Below are 22,212 nucleotides of genomic sequence, written 5' to 3'. Positions count from 1 at the left end.
GTAAGCCTGAAACATGGACCAGTTGCATCTGCTTGTGACTGAATGTTCCAAGAACCTATCACAAAGTCTGTGTTCTGCTTTGACTATTGGTGCCTCCACGTGGGGCCCTGGGTACTGTCTGGTTACTGCCTATGAATAGATCACAGACTACCAGTTCTCAGTGATGAGAACAGGTTTCATGTCCCACCACACTTGAACCTTCTGTCCAGTGACTGAGGTCAAATGAAAAGAAAGCAGACTGAGATGTGGTGCTGTACACTCTTGGATGTCACGGTTTGCTCCCAAACTGAATCTCTTAGTTCTGTGTAAACCAGATGATACATGCACAGGATGCATCATCACACATGCAGCAAAATGTTCATAAAAGAGAAGAAGGAAGCATGGACAGAGTGAGAGGAAGAGCAAGTTGGAGAGAGAAAGAAGAGGCAAGAAAGGACACTGGTGACAAGCACCCATAACAATGGTGATGGATGACCTAGGATCTGCCCCATATCCCCTCTGTCGAGACATAGATCCCTTAGTTTTAGCTGTTTGTGGGATGCCTTTGGAATTCCCAAAGAGTATCCAAAGAGTTCATTGTTCCCAAAGAGTATCATTACATTCTAAAAAAATAAAACAAGCAAACCAACAGAGAAACACCTCTATAACTGGGAGCATCTGTTACTGTTGTCTCCACCAGTCCTCTCAACTGCTCCCAGAATTCTTCACATTTGGAGGAACACTATAGTATCTTTCACCAACTGAAAAGTTTTATCCCCCAACAGCAGTTGAGTATCCACTCTATGCCTGGCTGAAGTGATGCTGGAATGACAGATGTCCAGTATGGAGCAGGCACTTACACAGGACTTTCGTTTGTGTAGTTTGTTTTTTAGTTTTACCTGTATAAATCTTTGTTGCTTGCTGTCTGTCCAGTGGGTAATTGCTTTTAAGTGTGTGGAAGGGGTGGTGGTGGCTAGATGGATTTCTCTCAGTGAAACAACTCATTCCAGTGCTTGGATAGCAGAGAACCAAGAGGAAGGCAGGGGAGAGGGAAGTTAGAAATGCAGGCCATGGTATCTGGTCTTGTTACAGGGCGTTTAGATCTTATTGTAAACAGGTTCCAAGTCCAGTATCCACAGCTAAGCTTTACATATTAGCATCATTGTCAATATTTTGCTGAAAAAGAAACAGAGTTGAAGAGAAGCAGACAGTAGAAGGGTGTGAGTGGACTCGATAGTAGGCAATGATGGTCTCCATCAGTGAGAAGCAATGAAAGTGGGGGAAAGATATAGGGGATGAAATATATTTTGAAAAGCTGTCTCTGCTCCAGAGGTGAGAAGTGAATGACTGACAGCAGCGAGTTTCCTTCAAAGCTCTGGTGTAAGCAAATAAGTAGAAGGCAGTAGTTTGATTGGCATGAGGAAGATTGAAAGAGCCCTAATTAGGGTTAGAATTCAATATGTGATATTCACAGGCATGGCTTTGAGATGCTTAAAACATCCACACTGAAGTATCAGACAGAAGGGAAATAGCAGGCTGGAGACTGAAGCAGACTTGGTGAGGAGCTGGTATCAGACCACCGATGATATGGGCACTCCTATGAGAAATCTAATAATACAGCTCAGGGGTTTCTCCAAAATGCCTTCTTTTAATTACCCACTAATTCAGACTTCTACTGTAACATTTAGCAAAAAGAAATAAAGCCCACTCAAAAACACAACACTCACTTTTCAGCATATGGCATTTTCCTCCTCCTTTTGACAAAGTCGCTGCAACTCTATGATCATTGCCATGTGCACCTTATTATTTGGTTTCATCTTTTCCCCCTGGTCTTGATCAAAATCAGGCCTCACACATTCTAGGCAAGGGCTCAGTCAACATTTATCTTATGGTTTGTACTTGTAAGAAACAACTTACTTGCCACAGTTAAGTTAAAGAAAACTTCTGGAAGTGAGAGTGAAGTGGAATGGATACATGAAGTAATAATATTGGATTTCCTGTTTTATAAATGTAATTAAACAGGAGCAAACAGGTCCTAGGTGACTGACTTCAGGTTTTCCATTTGCTGAGAGCAAATCCTATGATGTCTAAAGCCCACTTCACTTGGTGGTTTCCTGGGGTTTGCATTCCTTCAGTGATATTTGTGTATTCAATGTCTCTTAGCTGGCAGACACTGTGCTGATGATCACAGAGTCAGCAATATCAAGACAGACAGGGCCCACTATGAGAGAAACTATGGGGGAGCGATGCACACTTACAAAGTCATTATAGTAATGTCCGAGGATGGCAGGGACAAGGGTGCAGGGTCTTGTGGAAGAAGACACCTTGGTGGATTGGTTAGTAACTTGGTTTTAAAAAGCTTGGTTTTAAAAAACTTGGTTTTCAATCAGTCACTGACTTAGACATCTCACAAAGACAGAGCAGTTTTGAGTCACTCTGGCAGCTACAAATTGCACAAGGGAAGGAGGAGTGTTTCGAAAATCCACAATGTGTCCATGTGCCTGAGGCTGCAAGTATCCCTGCAAACGCTTGTACACAAGCCTTACATATGTTCCATTTTTTCACAGGAGCTGAAGGACCCTCACTGTAGGGATGAAATGGCCGCTGCCCGTGGAGCCCTGAAGAAGAATGCCACCATGCTGTACACAGCCTCCCAAGCCTTCCTCCGCCACCCAGATGTTGCTGCTACCAGAGCCAACCGAGATTATGTATTCAAGCAAGTCCAAGAGGCCATAGCTGGAATTTCCAGTGCCGCTCAGGCCACCTCACCCACCGATGAAGGCAAAGGCCATACGGGGATTGGCGAGCTGGCTGCAGCCCTGAATGAGTTTGATGTAAGCACCTGGCTGATACGTACAGAGTGTACACTTACCCCCACCACACACACACACACACACACACACACACACACACACACACAAACACGCACACACACATCTATATGTACTATATATACAGTATACATATATGTGCATGAAAGGATACCATAATTTACATAATTTAAGGGATACCATAAGTTACAGGCACATAATAGTATATATTGATTTTCTTCTCAGAATTTTTGACAAGAAGATAAACCGTATGGATGTTATTGGAAATCTAAAATATTGGGAGGACCTCATATACTAATCTTTACAGAATATAGCAACCATGTTTAAGAGATGTGATCACTGCCAGGTAGAAGGAATACCTCACCTCCAAGTCATTTGGGTAATCAATTTCATTATAAAGGGGATAGATGTTATAAGCTACTGGCATTAGATTGCATCTATATTCTGTCTCAGTGGGAAGTTGCCCTCAATACCTTCAGTTTAAGTCAGTGACAAGCAAACCCTACTACCCTAAACCCTATATGGGAATCTAGTCCTTATTTGCATGCCTCCTCTCAGGAGTGCTGGGTGCAAATCCCATGAAAGACCTACCTCCTGCATCTGCTCTTGCTGATGGAATATCCTAGAAGGGGACACAGGAGACCTCCTACTCCTTGCATGTAAGTGCATGAGAGGGTGTAGTCGTCAGCAGCCAAGAATGAAAACACACCTTCAAGATCAGATATGAATGGGCTCATCTGTGCAGTCATTTACCCACCAGCATGTGATCCTGCATACGCTGAAAAAGACATGGAGACTCCCATGGTCTGCATTCATGAGCATTTTGTTACACAGTGGAGATGGGAACCGTAGAAAAAGGGATAGAACAGAATTCACAAGAGAAAAAAAAAAACTCGGTTACTTAGAAGCTGCTGAAAAAGATGGAGGCTTGCTCTTAGGGGAGTGGACATGAGCTTTTGGCAGGAAATATTCATTAGCTAGTGGCCAGAAGGGAAGATCCTGAGGAAAGCAGTGTGTGCCCAAGGTGTGAGGTGGAGAATATTGTTGAGGAATAATTGTAATACTGTGTATTCTGGAGGCTCTGAGATCTTTTCTTCTCTCTTAATTCAACAGTCTCTGTGAGTGTGTAGATGGACACATTCTTATACATATACTCATATTCATAAGTACATATATATTCACTCACACCAAATAGTGATTTTATAGGATTTTTAAAAAGGGCTTATTTTTAATTATGTATGTGTTTGTGTGTCTCTGTGTGAGTATGTGCACGTGAGTGTAAGAGCCTACAGAAGCCAGAGGAGCTCTATTCCCTGAAGCTGGAGTTACAGGCACTTGTGTGTCACCCAACATGAGTGCTGGGAACCAAGCTTAGGTACTCTACAAGTGCAGCATGTGCTTTGAACTGCTGAGCAACCTCTCCAGTCCATTATCAGGTTTTATGTAAGAATTAAATCCGAATTTAGTAGTAAATTGAATGAATTTATTACAGAAATGGGGACTCAGCACTATCCCCAGTATCAGCACTCTAATCCCACCTGCAACACTTCAGCAGGTGGCTCTCCATTTTTCAAAATGAATTAAGTTTAACGTAATGTTTGTAAAACTTTCATGAAAATCAGTAAAGGTGTTCACTTTATTTTGTTCCTTATTTTAATTTCCTCACATGCGCTACAATACACCAAATATAGATGTGCAGTGCCAAAAATAGAACAGATTTTCTCTATTGACGGTCAGACTTCACTCTGTGGTGAGTAATTCTGTGACACAGGACAGGAAGACCATTGACTCTTTCAGTACTGTCCAGGCAAGAACAATAAAAATGCTGATAGATTTTTCAAGCTCGTTAAAGTGATGATAAAGATTTTTTTCTGGAGTAAGCAAAATGAATAAAACAATATGTTAAGAAGGAAAAGAGTAGATCATGCATTCAAACATTAATACATGGTATATTGCTACTCTAACTTAAATGCAAACTAAACAAAAATGTCGCACTTTTAAAACAGTAAAAAGTCACAAATAATCTAAAATGCAAAAATATTTTTTTAAATAGGGCAGTAAGAAAAATTAGTTAAGAAGGGATTTGTTGCTTAGCCAAATTTGACCCCATCCTTTTTGTTATATAATCATTTCTTTTGTGATTGAATAGTAAGCCGGGAAAAGTAGTGGGAAGAGAACATGGAACTCGCTCACAACAGACCCGTCAGCTGCTGCCATCTGCTGTTCAGCAGTGGGATAGCTCCAGTCCCCTTCTTTCCTTCTGGTTCCAGACTGTTGTCAACTTCAGCTTTCACCAACAAGCATACCACTTGAAGCATCACTGTGATTTTGCAAAAGGCTTCAGATTCATCAAACCAAATTTGAGGTCATCTAGGAAGACTCACATTGTGACGTATGTCCACACCTTGAACCTTTAACACCTTTCATTTACCACAGTGTTACCTTCTTATTTAGGGTGCAAAAGGCCTCGGGGAATTAGACATGAGTATAGCAGACTGATTAATCTGTTGATTTAATTTCATTAGTTCAATGAGTTATGGATTAATTCATTTCATTGATCATAATGTTAACTAAGGACATTATGTATTAATGAAACAACTTTGAATTATGTTAATGACTCGTACCCACCAGTACTTTATTACTAGTGGTTGTTTGTTTGTAAGCAATGGAAATTATGTAACAATGACCCAATGTTTTACATTTTATTTTCAAAGGTTAACGAAAATTAATGTGTGCAGCTGTCTGAGCTGCAATCCAGAACAGCAGCCTCCACTTGTGTGTCTGCCTAGCAGCTGCTCCCTGGTAAATGAAAGCTGTTTTCAGAACTTTCTGGCCACTACCGGTGTTACCATTAAATTTTTAAAGGAATACACTATAACTAGTTACTTGTAGATTTTCAGTAATTTCTTATGTCAATAAACCTAGATCCCTTAATATTTGAAATTCTTTCATTAAAAACAATAGACTGCTTCTCTTTATGGAACACTTATAAATGGGATGAGAGTTTGTTTGGTCTTTGTTATTCTCCAGGTATTCCATACTTGAAATCAATTTAGAATTTATAGGCACTTTCTCTAAAAACCCCGTGCTGTTTGCAGAATGTGTTAGTCAGCCGCCCATAGCTGTAACAACATACTTAAAATAATCTCCACAAAAAGGGAAAGTTTGGGGTAAGCAAAATGTCTCAGTAGTTAGGAGTACTTGCTTTTCTTTCAGATGACCAAAGTTAGTAGTTCCTAGCACCCAAGTCAGGTGGCTCACCAGTATCTGTAACTCCAGCTCTAGGGGACCTGATGCTCTTCTGGACTTACAGAAAAAGATAGAGACATTAAAAGAAAGCTAATAATTTTACAAAAGGAAAGACTGATTGCTTTGGCCTCCATGTTCAGAAGTTTTAGTGCCAGGCCAATTGGATTCATGTTGGAGCCTGTGATGAGGCAGTAAAGAATGGCAGGAGCACGTGATGGAACAAGATGTTCACCTCAGCATGATAAGTAAGGGAAAAGGAGAGAGGAGAGACCAAGGACCCAATATCCCTTCAAGGACATACCCACCAGCTCCCATTGGCACCCCAGGTGGGGCTGTAAAGCTAAACACATGGTCTTTAGAGGACACTTATCCAAATCATACCACAGATACTTAAACCATGGCATTTCACTCAGTGAAAAACTCTAATGCCCTGTTACTGACTTTTCTGGTGATAAGCCGTGTTGATAAATGACCTAATGGCTGCCGAATGCAGTGACAGTTTAAATAGTCAAATCTCTGCAATGCTGAAGTGAGAAGAGCTGTATGAATACAAGACAGAGTTTCCCAGTCCATATTTCTCTTGTCTTAAATTTGAATCTGAGAGGCAACCTGTACTAGTGGTTATGAATGTCAATTTTAGCTTTCATGGGAGAGTGGATGGAGTGGATGTGCCTTAAAGTCTTATAGTTAGGTCTGGGGAGCCATTTCAGTCAGTCAACTGCTTATGGTGCCAGCATGAGGAGCTGAATTCAAAGACCAGTATCTATATAAAGAGACTAGACTAACAAAGTACACCTGGAACCTCAGCACTATTGATGGGAGCTGTGAGTAGACACAGGAAGAGTCTTAGAGCAAAGTACACCTGGACCCTCAGCACTATTGATGGGAGCTGTGGGTAGACACAGGAAGAGTCTTAGAGCAAAGTACACCTGGAACCTCAGCACTATTGATGGGAGCTGTGGGTAGACACAGGAAGAGTCTTAGAGCAAAGTACACCTGGAACCTCAGCACTATTGATGGGAGCTGTGGGTAGACACAGGAAGAGTCTTAGAGCAAAGTACACCTGGAACCTCAGCACTGTTGATGGGAGCTGTGGGTAGACACAGGAAGAGTCTTAGAGCAAAGTACACCTGGAACCTCAGCACTATTGATGGGAGCTGTGGGTAGACACAGGAAGAGTCTTAGAGCAAAGTACACCTGGAACCTCAACACTATTGATGGGAGCCGTGGGTAGACACAGGAAGAGCCTTAGAGCAAAGTACACTTGGAACCTCAGCCCTATTGATGGGAGCTGTGGGTAGACACAGGAAGAGTCTTAGAGCTTACTGACCACCCGGTCCAGCTGATTCAGGGAGCTCCATGTTGAGTGAAGACCCTCTCGTAAAAATTCAAAAAAAAAAAAAAAAAAAATGAAAAGGTAGAGGATGACTGAAGAAGATACCAGATGTTGTCCTCTGGCCTGCACATATGCGCGCGCACACACACACACACACACACACACACACACACACACACACGTGCTCATCTGTGAGCACACACACACAAACTTTATCGTTACTCGGAATCAGGGGGAGTTGATGTTTTTTACCTCCATCTGTTTAAAACCATAGGATTGGTTTGTAAGGAGGTGAGAATTAGGGCTCAATGCTTGGTCACCTATCTTCTGTCACCACCGAGCCTGCATCTATATATCTATATATCCTAGATATATAGATATCTATATAGATATATATAGATATATATAGATATATATAAAAGGAAGAAAGAAAAAAATCAATGCAGTGATTGACAGAGAAAAATAATCAAGGGTCCAAAGCCAGTATTGTAATAATTAGAAATTGCCAAGAGAGCCTCTAATCATGTGGCCACAAAAGTAAAATGATTGCTGATCAATGAGAAAATCATCAGGGTTTCGATTGTGGGAACTGGAGGAAGTTAATTCAGTTACGTGACAATGTCCACTGGGAAACCCTGTGCAGATTATTTTTAACAAGTGTAGCAGGAGTCTTAAAAGTTGTTACTAATAAAATCAAACCTGAGGCCAGTTATTGGGGTGAATACTGGAAGGTCAGAGAGGTAGAACAAGCCACAGCTAGCCTCACCTGGCAAACTTCTCAGCTGATCTTGTTTCCTCAGACTGGAAGCCTCTGTGTTCTCATATCCGAATGGCTCTCAGCTGAACTGTGCGGCTAGAAGTCTGAAAGCTTAACCAGCCAAATGCTTCTAGTTCCTGGTCCTCACGCCTTATATATCTTTCTGCCTTCTACCATCACTCCCTGGGATTAAAGACTCACTCCCTGGGATTTAAGGCATGTGTCACCATGCCTGGCTCTTTCCAGTGTGGCCTTGAACTCACAGAGATCCCAGATGGATTTCTCCGTCTGGAATGCTAGGATTAAAGGCGTGAGTGCCACCATTTTCTAGCCTCTGTATCTAGTGGCTGTCTGTTCTCTGACCCCAGATAAATTTATTAGGGTACACAATATTTTGGGGAACACAATACCACCACAAACAAGTAATGACTTCTCATGTGTAAGTCAAATTGCAAGATCAGCTTTGATTGCTGGGAAACTTTTGAGAGTGGAGATAACCTTAGAATGTAATGCAGGATTTTTTTATTAAGTTGACCATGCTCCTGTCCATTACAGGGGAATGGCTCAATTTCCAGGTCAGCCAGAGCTAGAGTGAGACCTCACTTTAAAAAAAAAAAAAAAAAAGGAGAGTGGAAGAGAACACTCCAGATGTTTTTATGTAATTCTTTTGTGTAAATAAATGAAATGAATATACTTTGGGAAACTTTATCCTTTAATACCTTAGCTATAGAGGCTATCACTGTGAACATGGACATTGATGCTATTCATGAATCATATTTTCATGAATTCATAAATTTAAGTATGGATTTAAATTCATATTTAAAATAAAAAACTATTTCTCTCTTTAAAAATATGTTTTTTTTCTACATTGGCCTTTAACTCACTATGTGACATAGGTTGACCATAACCTCACAGCCCTCTGCTTCAGCCTCCTTAGTGCTAGGATACATCACCATCCCACCTCAAACGAAACCGTCAAATAACCAAATTACTTAAAATAAAAGGGGCCAGAGACATGGCCTAGCAGTTAAGAGTGATTGCTGTTCTTGCAGAAGCCCTGAATTCCAGTCTCAGCCCCCATGTCACATGACTTGCCACTGCTGTAACTCCAGCTTCAGAAGAACTGACACCTTCTGGCCTCCACAGGCATCTACACTCACATCTGCAAACACACGTAAACTAAAAAATGAAATCAGTCACTCGTATATTTAAGTACTTATTATTTTAAATAAAATTGTGAGTGGTTCATTGACCTCCCCTATGCTTAGCTTTTTCCATGACTTTGCTTTCCATTTGTCTGTTGGATAATCTCTCATTCTGACATGCTTCATTTCTTCTTTTCTTGTTCCATGCTGTGTGTTCCATGCCTACACAAAAAATGAACCTGTGATTGTTTTTTGGTTTTTTTGTTTTTTGTTTGTTTGTTTTGGCTGCATTCTATCATCTGACATTTCTTTTCTTTCACTTTCAAAGCTTGTTCAGTAGGTTCTGGGCCCTTCCCCTGTCCCCTGACAGCCCAAAGCTTCAGTATACCACCTCTGCTCTGGCCCCTCCCAGCCTGTGACACTCTTCCAAATTGCTTCCAACACTGTCTTCACTCATGAAATCTATGTGCATGCCTTTCAAGAGTTTTAATGCTTCCACTTGGGGATAAGGGACACTGTGGTACTGACCATGCAGCATCTTGCTTTGTTTTACTACTGCTGTGCCTTGTAAGATGCTGTCTGCGGTGGAGAATTGAGACAATGTATTCTCAATCACATAGAACTGAACTGTTACCTAAACATCCCGCGTCCATATAAGTTGTCCTTGGTTTTTCACACCCATTTTTAGTCCTTTAGACTTTCCTTCCCATTTTTATTGTGTTTTTTCAGTATGTTTTTTCTATTCTTGATTAAACTGTAATTAGTGTTTCTGCTTTGTTGTTCAATGGATATGAGTGCTTGGGATTAAGTATCAGCAACAGAGACAGGCCAGGAAGATAAAAGCAGCTGTGCCTGAAAAGAACCAGGGACCTGGGCCATAATGCTGCTACTGTCGCTTGGGTGGGTGGGTGGGTGGGTAGTTGGGTGAGCAGGGAGCATTATTGTGCTGTAGTAGTCACTGACCAAAGGCTATCCCCTCTCTAGGCTTCTTCTGTGCTCATGATTGTTATCTAGCCCCACCCTAAAAAATGTGGTTCAGTACAGGGTTTCAATCGCAGAAGCTCATTTAAGAAATGTGCCCTCACAGAACACAGAGAAGAGATTTCTGGATGTCTATGACTATTCTCAACTCCAGACTAGATTTTGGAGACCTAGAGTTAGAAGGTAGTTTCAGTAGAGAATGGAAATTCTTTTTAGGTAAGTTAGGTTAGGGGTTCAGATACATGACCTCAGTGATTTCTATTGAAAGAGTCTGAAGAAGTTAAGATCTTTTTGAGTAATGAAGTAATCCTCTTTTCCATTGTTCCAAAGACCAAGTAGATGTCATATGGGCACTCTGGTCCCCCTAGGAGCTGTGAACCAAAGCTCTGGACAGATCAGGGATTCTCAGAATCTCTGGATTTTGGATCTCTACAACCACAAGGAAAGATGAATGTATTTCCATAGAGATAAGAACTTTTACAATGAGCCCCTTTTCCAGTCCCTTTTTGGTTATATCCCTTCATTTGTCATAGCAACCAAGTTGTTTCTTTACTAGGAGGCTTCCACACTGCATATCTCCTTTGACATCATTCTGGGGACAACATCTGGGAAACCCCACATTAAGTGGTGAAGATCCTTAATTAGTTTCAGTCTAATTAAGCTACGTAAGAGTGAAGAGAGAGGAGAACAGAAGGTCCTATCTAAATACTATAAATGTATTCATGAGGGAAATGCAAGCTGGAACTGTTTGAAAGCAATTAGCAAAGTAGAGGACAGATGCATAAAAATGAAAGCCAGTAAACAAACCTAGGACCATGCCCTGCATTAGGACAATTTACTGTTCCTGGTACATGCCTTTGAGAATTCCTCAGCTAGCCGGAGCTTTGGCTCATGGCTCCTTGAGGGACTGAAACATCCATAGGAACATCTATCCAGTCTGTAAAACAATGGAATAGGGGGTTTATTGCACTACTCAAAAAGTCTTAGCATCTTTAGGATCCTTCATCAGAGATCTTAGAGGTAATAGATGTGAGCCCCTGACCTAACTTTACCTAGACAGCATGGTGAAGGATTTTCTCTCTGAGTAGTGCCAATATTCAACACATGCTTTGTTGCCCTTACCACACTTGCTTTTCTTTAGTACCTCTATCAATAGCTTTTAATCACACTCTCTGATATCTGTCCATCAAAGTGAATGGGCATCATAAGAACTCTGAGACCCTGAGGCAAGTGTAGACCTTGGATTCAGGAGCCTGGCGACTTACTCCAAGCTCTAGATAACTGTGTAGTCACAGGTACTGAGCTGAGCTATTTTGTGCTTCAGTCTTAGTGTAAAGTTTAGCTGTAAGATAACGTAGATCTTTCACAGAGAGTGAACAGGGTAGAAATGAGACATAACGTCAAAGATGTACAGTTCATAAAAGAGAAAATGCTTACTTAGTAGAGATAGTTGCTAAAGAGCATTAATGCATTGTATGCATTTGGGTGAATAATGTGCTATTAAATTGTGTGTGTATGTGTGTGTGCGCGCATGTGTGCAGTGTGGGGAAGGAAGGGTGGAATAGTGGATGGATTCCTTAAGGAAATGATCATGAGCTGTAAACAAAGGTTAAGAAAAACTTTGAAAAGAAAAGATTTAGTTCTTGTGTGTGTGTGTGTGTGTGTGTGTGTGTGTGTGTGTAAGCACACACATGCATGCCTGTGTTGGGTTTAGGAGCACACAGAAGGCAGAAGAGTGGATTGAATTCCCTGGAGCAGGATTTAGAGGTGTTTGTGAGCAGCCTAATATAGGTGCAGGGATCTGAACTAGGGTACTCTGAAAGATCAAGTACCCTTAACCTTGGACTGTTATCAAATTGCTAAGTATGTATGCAGATCTATGATTTAAAAATTGATAACAAATTCCACATCTGTGATTTTCTAATTTAGGCTAAGCTGTTGCTTTGAGCTTCTTCAATGTGCTGGTGTGCTCATTCAATTTATCTTTAAAAGAAATTGTTTCCATATCTGTTTAAGATAGAGCCTCACTCTACAGCCCCTGGTGGGATTCCCATTCTTTTGGACCTTCTGTGTGCTGGGGTTACAGGTATGTGCCATCATACCTGATTCTTACATAACATCAAAAAAACGGAACCAAACAAATGAATAAAAACAATAAGAAAACCCAGTATGAAAAACTTACTGCAGGATTCAGCAATTCTCAGCCGCTTGCCTTCTCTAGATGAAGTGCTTCTCAATCTACCTGCTCCTCCTTACTCCTTACAGCCCATGTAGTTAAACAGTAGTCTAGCATTCTTTATCGTACACTGACATCTGGTGGCCAGACACTACAGTGGTCCCTTGTATCCTTATCAATATAGACCACGATTTAAGTACATACTAGGGTCCAAATCCCAGAGATACAGGTATCTATACTACCTCATGGTGGACTGGCCTCAGAAAGTGTTTGATCTGCTTTGTACATTACTATTATGGAATATAAGTACTTAATACTTTCTGTGTCTAGAGGCATGGAATAATAGTTAAGATTGGTGTAGCTCTGAATGGAGAGCCTCTCAGGGAAGCCTGGATGGAGCAGAGGGTGGCTGTGGGACACAGATGACCAAGTTTTATTAGACAATCCTCTTCCCTGCCTTTTCTCCTCTAGACCCCCTGGCCAGGTACAATCACCCATAATTCAAAAGCTATGCTGTGGGATGCAGACTCCTCTCACCTTGCTTCTGAATGACTTTTCTTTCCTAAGGATTTATCTACCTCAGTATAAGTTATGACAGAAGTGTTTACTTTCCTATGCGGCAGAGAGGGTGGAGGTAAACACATACACACACACACACACACACACACACACACACACACACACACACACACGTTTGTGCATGCGTGTTTGAGTGTGTGGAATGTTCATGCATGCTTGTCTTGGTGTACATTCATACATGTGGAGATCAGAGGATAGCTTCCAGTGTTGATTCTCAGTCACCTTCTCATTTTTTATTTGTTTGTTGTTGTTGTTTGTTTGTTTGGGACAGTCTTTCATTAGCCTGGAGCTTTGCCAAGTCGTCCATGCTACCTGAGCCCTGAACTCCAGCGACCTAACTATTCCCCATATTACCATCTTCGGGAGTGCAGGCCTGTGTTTCCTTTTTGTCATGTGAATTCCTGACAGTCCAAGCTTGTGTTCTCACACTTGAGAGGCAAGTGTTTTACCAACTGAGCCCTCTCCAAAGTTCAGCAGTTACTTACTCTTCGGTCAATGCTTTTTTTTCTCCAAGGAAATATTCCCGAGTAATTTAATTTTATCTTGGACATTTCAGTCCTGAAAGGGGATTATGTGAATTACTGAGTAAATAGGAGAATGAGATTTGGAATAACATTGTAATAATTACCACTTAAATCCTTGTTTCCCTGATTTCAAGCTTTACATAAAATTATTATACTTCCAATCTTCTGTCCTTTTACTAGAAAAAAAGTGTAAGAATCTGTATGTTTCGTGAGTAATTAATTTTCTCTTTTGAGAAAATTGGCAGGTTTTATTTTTGGCATTAGTACATCTTTATTTCAAATAATTAGTGCTAAATGAAACCCCAAATGCTAATGTAGTTGATGAATGTATTAAAGATTTCCACATGGGACAAACAGTATAATTTTGATTATCACTGATTTATTAGTTGTGTTTCAATACTAGGAACCACATGAGAGCTTTTGTCTAATGAAGTGATTATGGAAAAGCATGTGGTCTATTTAAATAGCTCAGTTATTCAGACTTGGGCTTGTCATGTGATCTCTTACATTATTAGTGCTGATCTTTTAATTGTTTTAAACTTACTTTTACTTACATGTATGTGTGTGCCTGCTTGTTTGTATGTGCATCATGAGCACACAGAAGTCAGGAAGGGGCATAGGAACCCCTGGAATTACAGGCAATTGTGAGGTACCCACAATGAGTGCTGATGTTCAAACTCCTCTAGAAGAGGAGCAAGTGTTCTTCACTGGTGGCCCATCTCTCCATTTCCAACAGTGTTAAGCTTCGATGAACATTCCAGGGATCAACCTTTTTATGCTCTTCCTATGGGGTAGGTGTACTATCCTAATAATATACTGTAAATATGTTACGTAGTCATTCACATCTTTTAAAATTTAATTTGACTCAGTGGCACAGCACACATACACACACAGCATACTTTTCTCCTACTTGTTTCCAAAACTTGGTATTTCGATTTCTTTTCAATCAAATTCATTTAGATGCTTCTTACACTTGTTTTTCAGTAATGAATTAGAGAAATTTTATTATTGCTTATCAAGTGCCTTCATTTCTCCAAAATTTCTGATTTCCTAATTTTTTTGGTAATTCATCAGTCATTGTCCTAAAGCTGTACAAAAACACTCCCCCTTCCCAGGTCCACATATAAACAGTAGGCTCACCCCATTACTGGGAATACAGCTCTGTAATGTAGGCCACCGTGGTTATCCTGGTCATACTAGCAAGCGCTAGAGAGCAGAGCACAGTATGGAACAAATAGAAATGTTTGTCTTTTAGTCCTGCTCTGCATCTTTCCATTCATGATCTTGTTTCTCCATCTACAACACAATTTCAGTAGTATGCTGAAAGAATGACACAGAGAGATGCCACCTCATAATTTGTATAACTCTCTGAAGATACCCCAAACAAGCAAGTCATGATGCCATGTAGGTAAAATAAAACACCTTTTGTACACATGAAGCTTCAGGGAGGCTCTTAGTAGGCCTGGAGAAATTCCCAGTCAGTAGAGTGCCTGCCTGTTATGCATGAAGCCCAGGGTTCAGTCCTCAGTACTGCATAAAACTAGGCTTTACAGTTGATGCCTGCAACCCAGTCACTGAGAAATAGAGGCAGGAAGGTCAGAGGTTTGAGGTCATCCTTCTCTACATAGGGGGTTCGGGGCTAGCCTGGGGGCCAGACCTGTCTCCAAAAATGTAAAAGCATAAACATCTCACAAAGGTCCTGATTATTTTGCCTAGAGCTGTTGTCTAGTGCTGTCCACAGAATGAGTTCCAGAGATGACGCTTTGTGTCCCATGTATGGAACTTTCCCCATCTTATTAGATCAGGAAAATTATTTGCATCAGTTTAAAAAAATGTCTTGAGATCACCTACAAATTTAATCATACTTCTCCAGATTTTGAAGACTATAGTGGTGGTTATCTTGACAAAAATTTCTGTTCTTCTTTCTTTGTCTTCCCCTCAGTATATGTATCAAAATATGACACACATAACATCAGGTGATTGTATCTTGAAGGAGGCATTGGGAGGAAGAAGACAGAGTAGGTCAGCCTTGCTGGTTTTTTGTTTTGTTTTAATTAAGAATCCTTTCACAAGAACTTACGATGTTGCATGACAATTGTCAAGGCCGCATAAGACCTTCCACAGTGATGGAGCTCCCAGAAGTTTCATCCCACCTCTTAACTGTCCCATCCTGAGACCAAATTTTAATCACAGTGGATCGTTGAGGGACAGAGTTAAACTGTTTTCTAGTCATTGTGTGTAAGTTTATAATCCCAGCACCCAGGAGGCTGAGTTAGGAGGAACCATTAGCTTGAGACAAAGTCAGGCTACATAATAAAACCCTGCCTCAAAAACGAAAATAAAACCAAATTTTTTTAAATTACACCCAAACCAGCTTTCACATCCTTTGTCCCAACATAAACTTGGGGGTAGGGCATAAATAATTCATAAGGTCAGTGTCATTATTTCTGTATCAAAATAGAAACTGTAGCACTTACATTTGATGGCTTAACTTACTCCAAGAGATGTTTATATATGGGACATGAGGGTCCATATTGATTCACAATTTTTGGCTTGAACCACAGTGTGATTCGTAAAATACTTCCCCTCAGTGGAAAAGCTGACCAGATGGGCACAGAGGTGTGCAATCATCTTTGTTTGAAAGCAGGATCATGTTTGGCACTGTCAGGTAACATGCTTATGAACCATATCACTGTGAAGTTTTTCTTTTCTTTTTTTTTTACTAGTTAATTTGAATGTGTGACACAAAGATTTCCAAGCCTTGTAGTGCCCATTTCTGCAATAATGTATTTGAGAAAGTATTGAGACTGAGAAATATCACTGAGCAGGAAGACATTTTCTAAAGATTTTTTTTTTTAAACAAAGATCATCCCAGACTTGAAGAAAGATGACATTTGTAGTGATCTGCAGGAGTGGACATTTATTTACAAGGAAGGGTAATGTCCTTGATCTGCCATCAGCACCCAGGGTGTGACAGCTTGTGACAGGTGGACACATGCTGCTATCACTTCTGATTCTTTTCTGACTAAAGACCAGAATCGCTGTTGCAATCTGGAGCAGCACAATAATCCGAAAGTGACGCAAGGCAAAGGCTGGTCTTTATTATGTTATTGCATCATCTATGAGATGATCCCACAGTGAGTAGATAAGGAAACAACTCTTAACCAAGATGCTAACGTGTGTTTGTGTGTACACACATGTGTGCATAATGTGTGTATATCTGTATATGTGTATATGTATATGAATATGTTTCATACTGTTTTCCATTGACTTTTGTTTTCCCCTTTTTTTGCATTTTTCTAATGATCATTTTTCTAATTTCATTTCTGCTGCTATGGATTAGACCCTCCTATATCAGTTTATAGTCAAGACAGTCCCCCACAGATACACTGACAGGCCAACCAGATGTCAATAAGTATCCAGGGGATTCTAGACTGTGCCAATTTGATGGTTAAAAATCAATCAGCATAGTCCTTAAGGTTAGAATCAGGATGAACAGAACTATCTACTAGAGCTTTTCTGGCAGGAGGACCTGCTTCTTTCACAGATTGTTGTGCATGAGTGTGTGTGTGTGTGTGTGTGTGTGTGTGTGTGTGTGTGTGTGTGTGTGTGTGTATTATGTGTGTGCACATGTGTGTGTGAATCATTGGGCTCAATTTTTGGTTTTAATTGTTAAAAGCTATATATCTTACAAATGAAGTTTTCTCTTATATGGAAATTCCTAACATTTGTTATTAAAGCACCTCACTTCTCTTCCATCATCAGCCTATGCTGTGGTTATGGCAGCCTTAGAGAGAAGACTTATTTCCAAGATATGACTGGCAAATCATGGTTGTGAGAATTCCATTGCAGTCTCCCTGTTGGTCAGTTTTCACACAATGCACAGAAGAAACTAATATATGTTCTACAAGACTGACTGGGCTATGTCATTGCATCTTAGGACATTCTGTCTGGTAGCGTATCTTTCATCTTTCCTTCTTCTTTCAGCCCATTCTCTCATGCTGCCAGTAAGGTTGTCTTTCTCAAACACAGACACAGTTGCCTGTCTTCTGCTCTGCTTGTTCAAGGAGTTTAAATGTCTATACGTAATCCCCTGACTACAGTAGGTTCACTTCTCAGTCTGTTGAACAGAGGGCACCTGACTCTCCAGAGGGATCTCAACTTCCCAAGTTCCCTTCTCACACCTGCATGCCACCTGGTCCCCATCTCTTGTTTATGATTTCATTTTCTCATAAATATCATGGGGCTAATGTGGCCCCTAGGCTTATTGTGATAGTTAATAATTAACAAAAATACATGGTGATGTGATTGAAAAAACAAAACTACACACATGTTAGCCATAGTACTTTTTGAAAATGGATGTCAGGCTGCAAAGATGGCTCAGTCACTAAAGGCACCTGCCATCAACTCTGAAGACCTGAGTTTGATCCTGGGATTCACATAAAGAATGGAAAGAACTGACTTCCATACATCATCCTCTGACCTGCAAGTGAACACTGTAGCATGCCTGCTGCACCCCCATACACTTGGAACCACCTACAACTCTAGCTCTAGGGGATCTGACACCCTCTTCGAGCCTCCACAGGCACCGAACTCACGTCTGCAAACACACTTACCGACACATGCATACACACATAATTAAAATTAGATGTAAATCTTTGAACATATCAGTTCTTCATACTTTCATGAGAATAACTGTTGTGTATTCATACCTTAGTGTCTTAGTTAGGATTCTACTGCTGTGAAGAGACATCATGAACATGGCAACTCTTACAAATAAAACATTTAATTGGGGGTGGATCATTTATGGTTTCAGAGGTTCAATCCATTATGATCATGAAGGGTAACATGGCACCATGAAGGCCGAAGTGGTGTAGGAGCTGAGAGTGATATGTCTCACTTTGGCCTCAGGCGGACTCTTCGGACAAGGACAGAAGGCAGCCACTCTCTTCACCAAAATATCACAAGAAAGATTTCTAGGCAACATACTAAAATTCTTCTCTGAAACCTCTTGGGCCAGCTCCCAACATTTCAAATTGTTATCGGCACCCTTGTCTTCTCTGCTTCTACAAGCACGACCCATTAAGCAGTATTTGAAACATTCCACTGTTTTCCAAACATGGTCAGGTCTATCACAGAAATACCCCATCCTTGGTACCAACTTCTGTCTTAGTTTGGGTTTTTATTGCTGTGAAGAGACATCATGATCACAGCAACTCTTATAAGAAAATATTTCATTGAAGGGGCTTGCTTACAGTTCAGAGGCTCAGTCCATCATGGTGGGGAGCATAGCAACATTCAGGCAGGCATGGTGCTGGAGAAATAGCTGAGTGTCCTACATCTTTATGCTGAGTAGATGAAACCTCAAAGCCCACCCCCACAGTGACACACTTCCTCCAACAAGGCCATACCCACTCGAACAAAGCCACACCTTCTAATGGTGCCACTCCCTTTGAGATTATGGGATTATGGGGGCCAATTACACTCAAACTGACACACTTAGTAACTACTGTTTAAGCCCTATATAAGGAATAAATAAAAACCAGTATCTCTGTGCAGGGATTAGCTGGGGTCTATGTACTAGGATCCCTTGTATCTGTCGTTTTGCTCCATTTAATTAAGCATTGCACAATCTGTAATAAATTATAATGAGGAAAGGCTATTTTTGTCAACAATTAACTGCTGCTGGGCTAGAGTAGAATACTCCAGAAGCAAAGATCTATGACATGACCAGATAAATGGTACTAGCTTGGACTCATGCAGTTCAGCCCTCTCCAGCTGTAAGGCAGGCCTTACATAAGCTGCCCCAGTGGAGTGGGAGTAGGAGCCATGACAGAAGAGGGTGGAAGGGGAACTGATGTTGGACAGAGAAAGAAGGAACTCTTGATGTCACAAGAAAAAGACAAGAGGGACCCAGAAGAGAGCAGAAGCATTTGCCCGTGTGAACATGTGCTATACACATAGGCGAAAAACATTAGTTCAGTCCAGCAATCTAGTAGGCTTGCACATTCTCAGATGGCAGATTACTGAAAAATAGAAAGCCTTCTCTCTTCCAATCAGCTCTTGAACAATGATTTTTCCAAAAAGAGTTTTCATGAATAGCAAAAAAAAAAAAAAAAAAAGGGCAGGGGGGGAGGCAGCAGAAGCCTGAGTTTTTTTGTGAGTTTTCGTCCATATTCTTTGAAATGCATCTCATTTAACCATGCATTTTGTGGCAGCCAACTTTGAATTCCGATGCCTCACTGTACCTGGCATATAATAGGATCTCTATAAACATTTGGGACCAGATGAGGCAAGATGAACCAGTCATTTATTTGAATCAGAAGATTTTCTTACTTCAGGGAAACACACTCGGGGGGGGGGGGAAGTAATTGAGAGGATAAAAATTATTGGCAAAAATGAGAAAAGCAACCTATGAATGTTTGATGTTGTTAGGTGAAAATCATTGTACCTTTTTTTCTTGGATTTTCCAAAACTTCAAGATTGCTGGCCCATTTGCTTCCTTCCCGGGTCACTTGACATTCTAAATTATTCTAACTACAATGAATGACTTTAACAGATCAAAAATACCTTTTCTTCACACACACAAACACACACACACACACACACACACACACACACACACACACACACACACACACAGAGAGAGAGAGAGAGAGAGAGAGAGAGAGAGAGAGAGAGAGAGAGAGAGAGAGAGAGAGAGAACAAGAGAGATAATTAAACTACCTTTGAGGATGTATCAAGTTGATGTGAAAAGCTGAGTCTCACCAGCTGCCTTCACTGGCAAGTTTTCTCTGTATATTCAACCCTTCACTCAGTCCTCCCAGCGAACTCCAACTCCCTCACTGGCTGTCCTGTTCTCATCCCAGCCACCCTCTGCCCTCTGATTGTGATTCTGAGGACAAGGTGAACTTGCAAGCATAGATTTTGAGATTTTCTCCATGACATCAAATCATTTAAGGAGGGTTTGTGTACATCTCATTTCACACCCTCAGTTCTGCACCTGTCCCATATTCTTCCATAACTAGTCATTTATCATCCTTCAAATTTATGGTCACGTTTTTAATTCACATAATGCCCATCATGGTCTTTCCTCAGCCAGAGTTCCCTCTCTTAATGCTAAATGTATACTTTACAGAAATAGCTTATTTGGGTACTCTTCCTATATTAGTCTTAAAAAAAAAAAAAAAACACTTTGGACTATCCCTGAGAAAACAGGTTAAGAGAAAAGACTTTCTTTATCTCTCAATTTCTGACCCTCCTGGTGGAGAGGAATATACCCTTATATCAGCTACATAGAGAGAAGGGAAACTATCAGGATTGAAGGTGTGCCCTAGCATGGCAGACCCTATCTTAGAGATTCTACCACTTTATAGCAATCTCTTGAAATTTTAAATCCATAAATAGGTTAAAGCATACATTAGCTCTGAGCCCTCCATAAATCCTTTCTGGCAATTCCTTCTTAAATATACACAGAGATATGCCTACTGATTTCTTAGACATCTCTAGGTATAATCAATAGTCCAGATTAATCATCTTTCTTTCTTCTGATTGCTTCAACCACTTTCCCCCCATATCAACACAGTGCTATGTGAGGAGTAAAATCAAATGTGTTTCAAGTTTGTGTTATAACAACGCTATTTAGGCTCATCCATCCTTTCATCTGAACTGTCATCTTATTCAGAAAGTAAATGTCTGATAAATGAATGCTTAAATGCATATGTTAACTTAATTTTAGTGACTACTTGATTTATGCATATTAATGTCTAAATTGTTTGAACTATTGCTTTGCAAACTACTTCACAGTAGTCATCCATAACTTTGTGAACACTCTGGTATGTTCCAATGGGCATATATTATTATTTTGGTCAGCTTAACCTTTTGGGATATATGTTTTCCAATGCACAGAGTCGATATAATTTAAGTATTCTAAACAGACTTGCATCAAACTCTGAAGTTCAAAAGTGAATATGACATGCTCATTAATCAAAAAGAATATTTCTAACCTGTGTGATGTTTCTTGATAAGTAATTAACACATTGCACATTATTATGGGAAATACAAACTCTTTCTTTCCCATCTTAATTTGCCTGCTTAAAAAACAGACAGAAAAAGATAGATGAGTTTATGTTCAAGGTGTATGTGTTTTCCCCATGGCCAGTGAACTAATTTCCCTTTCATATTTGTAGAATATTAATACAATTATTCTCTCATCAGACATGAAATTTGAGTGCATAACCAGTTTGTGAAAATCACCTCATAATTTATTAGGTTGATAACAGCAATTAAGTCACAATTGCTTCGGAGAAATACAAATTGACTTTCTTTCTAAGTGGATAATTTAAGATTCTGAATCACAGATGCAGAGTGTAATGGATTTCTGGGATAAGAAGTTTGTTTTTACAAGTATTACACTTAAATTTTCCAACCACTGATAATCCAGTAAGGAATGATTCAATTGATAATTACTCTATGGCATTTCTTCATTTTCCCCTCTGGCTATTTATCTTCTGATTGCTTAGAGATGTGAGGAAGGAGAAGCTCTTAGGAAATATATCAGCATTCTTATGATTTTCACCTACTTGAAATGATAAACTTCAGGATGTCCGGGCTGCTGCTCAGTTGGTAGACTGCTTGCCTGTCATGAAGGAAGCC

General features: G+C 40.3%; 1 protein-coding gene across 2 annotated transcripts in view; it reads left to right on the top strand.

The window, feature by feature from the left end:
* Positions 1-22,212, top strand: part of Ctnna2 (catenin alpha 2) — a 1,158,645-nt gene that overhangs the window by 351,002 nt on the left and 785,431 nt on the right. For both annotated transcript variants that reach the window (XM_052721879.1, XM_052721880.1), the window contains exon 6: positions 2,547-2,813. In XM_052721879.1, the coding sequence (XP_052577839.1) occupies positions 2,547-2,813 (267 nt within the window). The remainder of the gene's footprint in view (positions 1-2,546; positions 2,814-22,212) is intronic.

This window comes from Peromyscus californicus, unplaced genomic scaffold (genome assembly GCF_007827085.1).
Source record: "Peromyscus californicus insignis strain IS unplaced genomic scaffold, ASM782708v3 Scaffold_6__1_contigs__length_162567912, whole genome shotgun sequence".
Lineage (NCBI taxonomy): Eukaryota > Metazoa > Chordata > Mammalia > Rodentia > Cricetidae > Peromyscus > Peromyscus californicus.
This window is presented reverse-complemented; position numbering and strand designations above follow the sequence as displayed.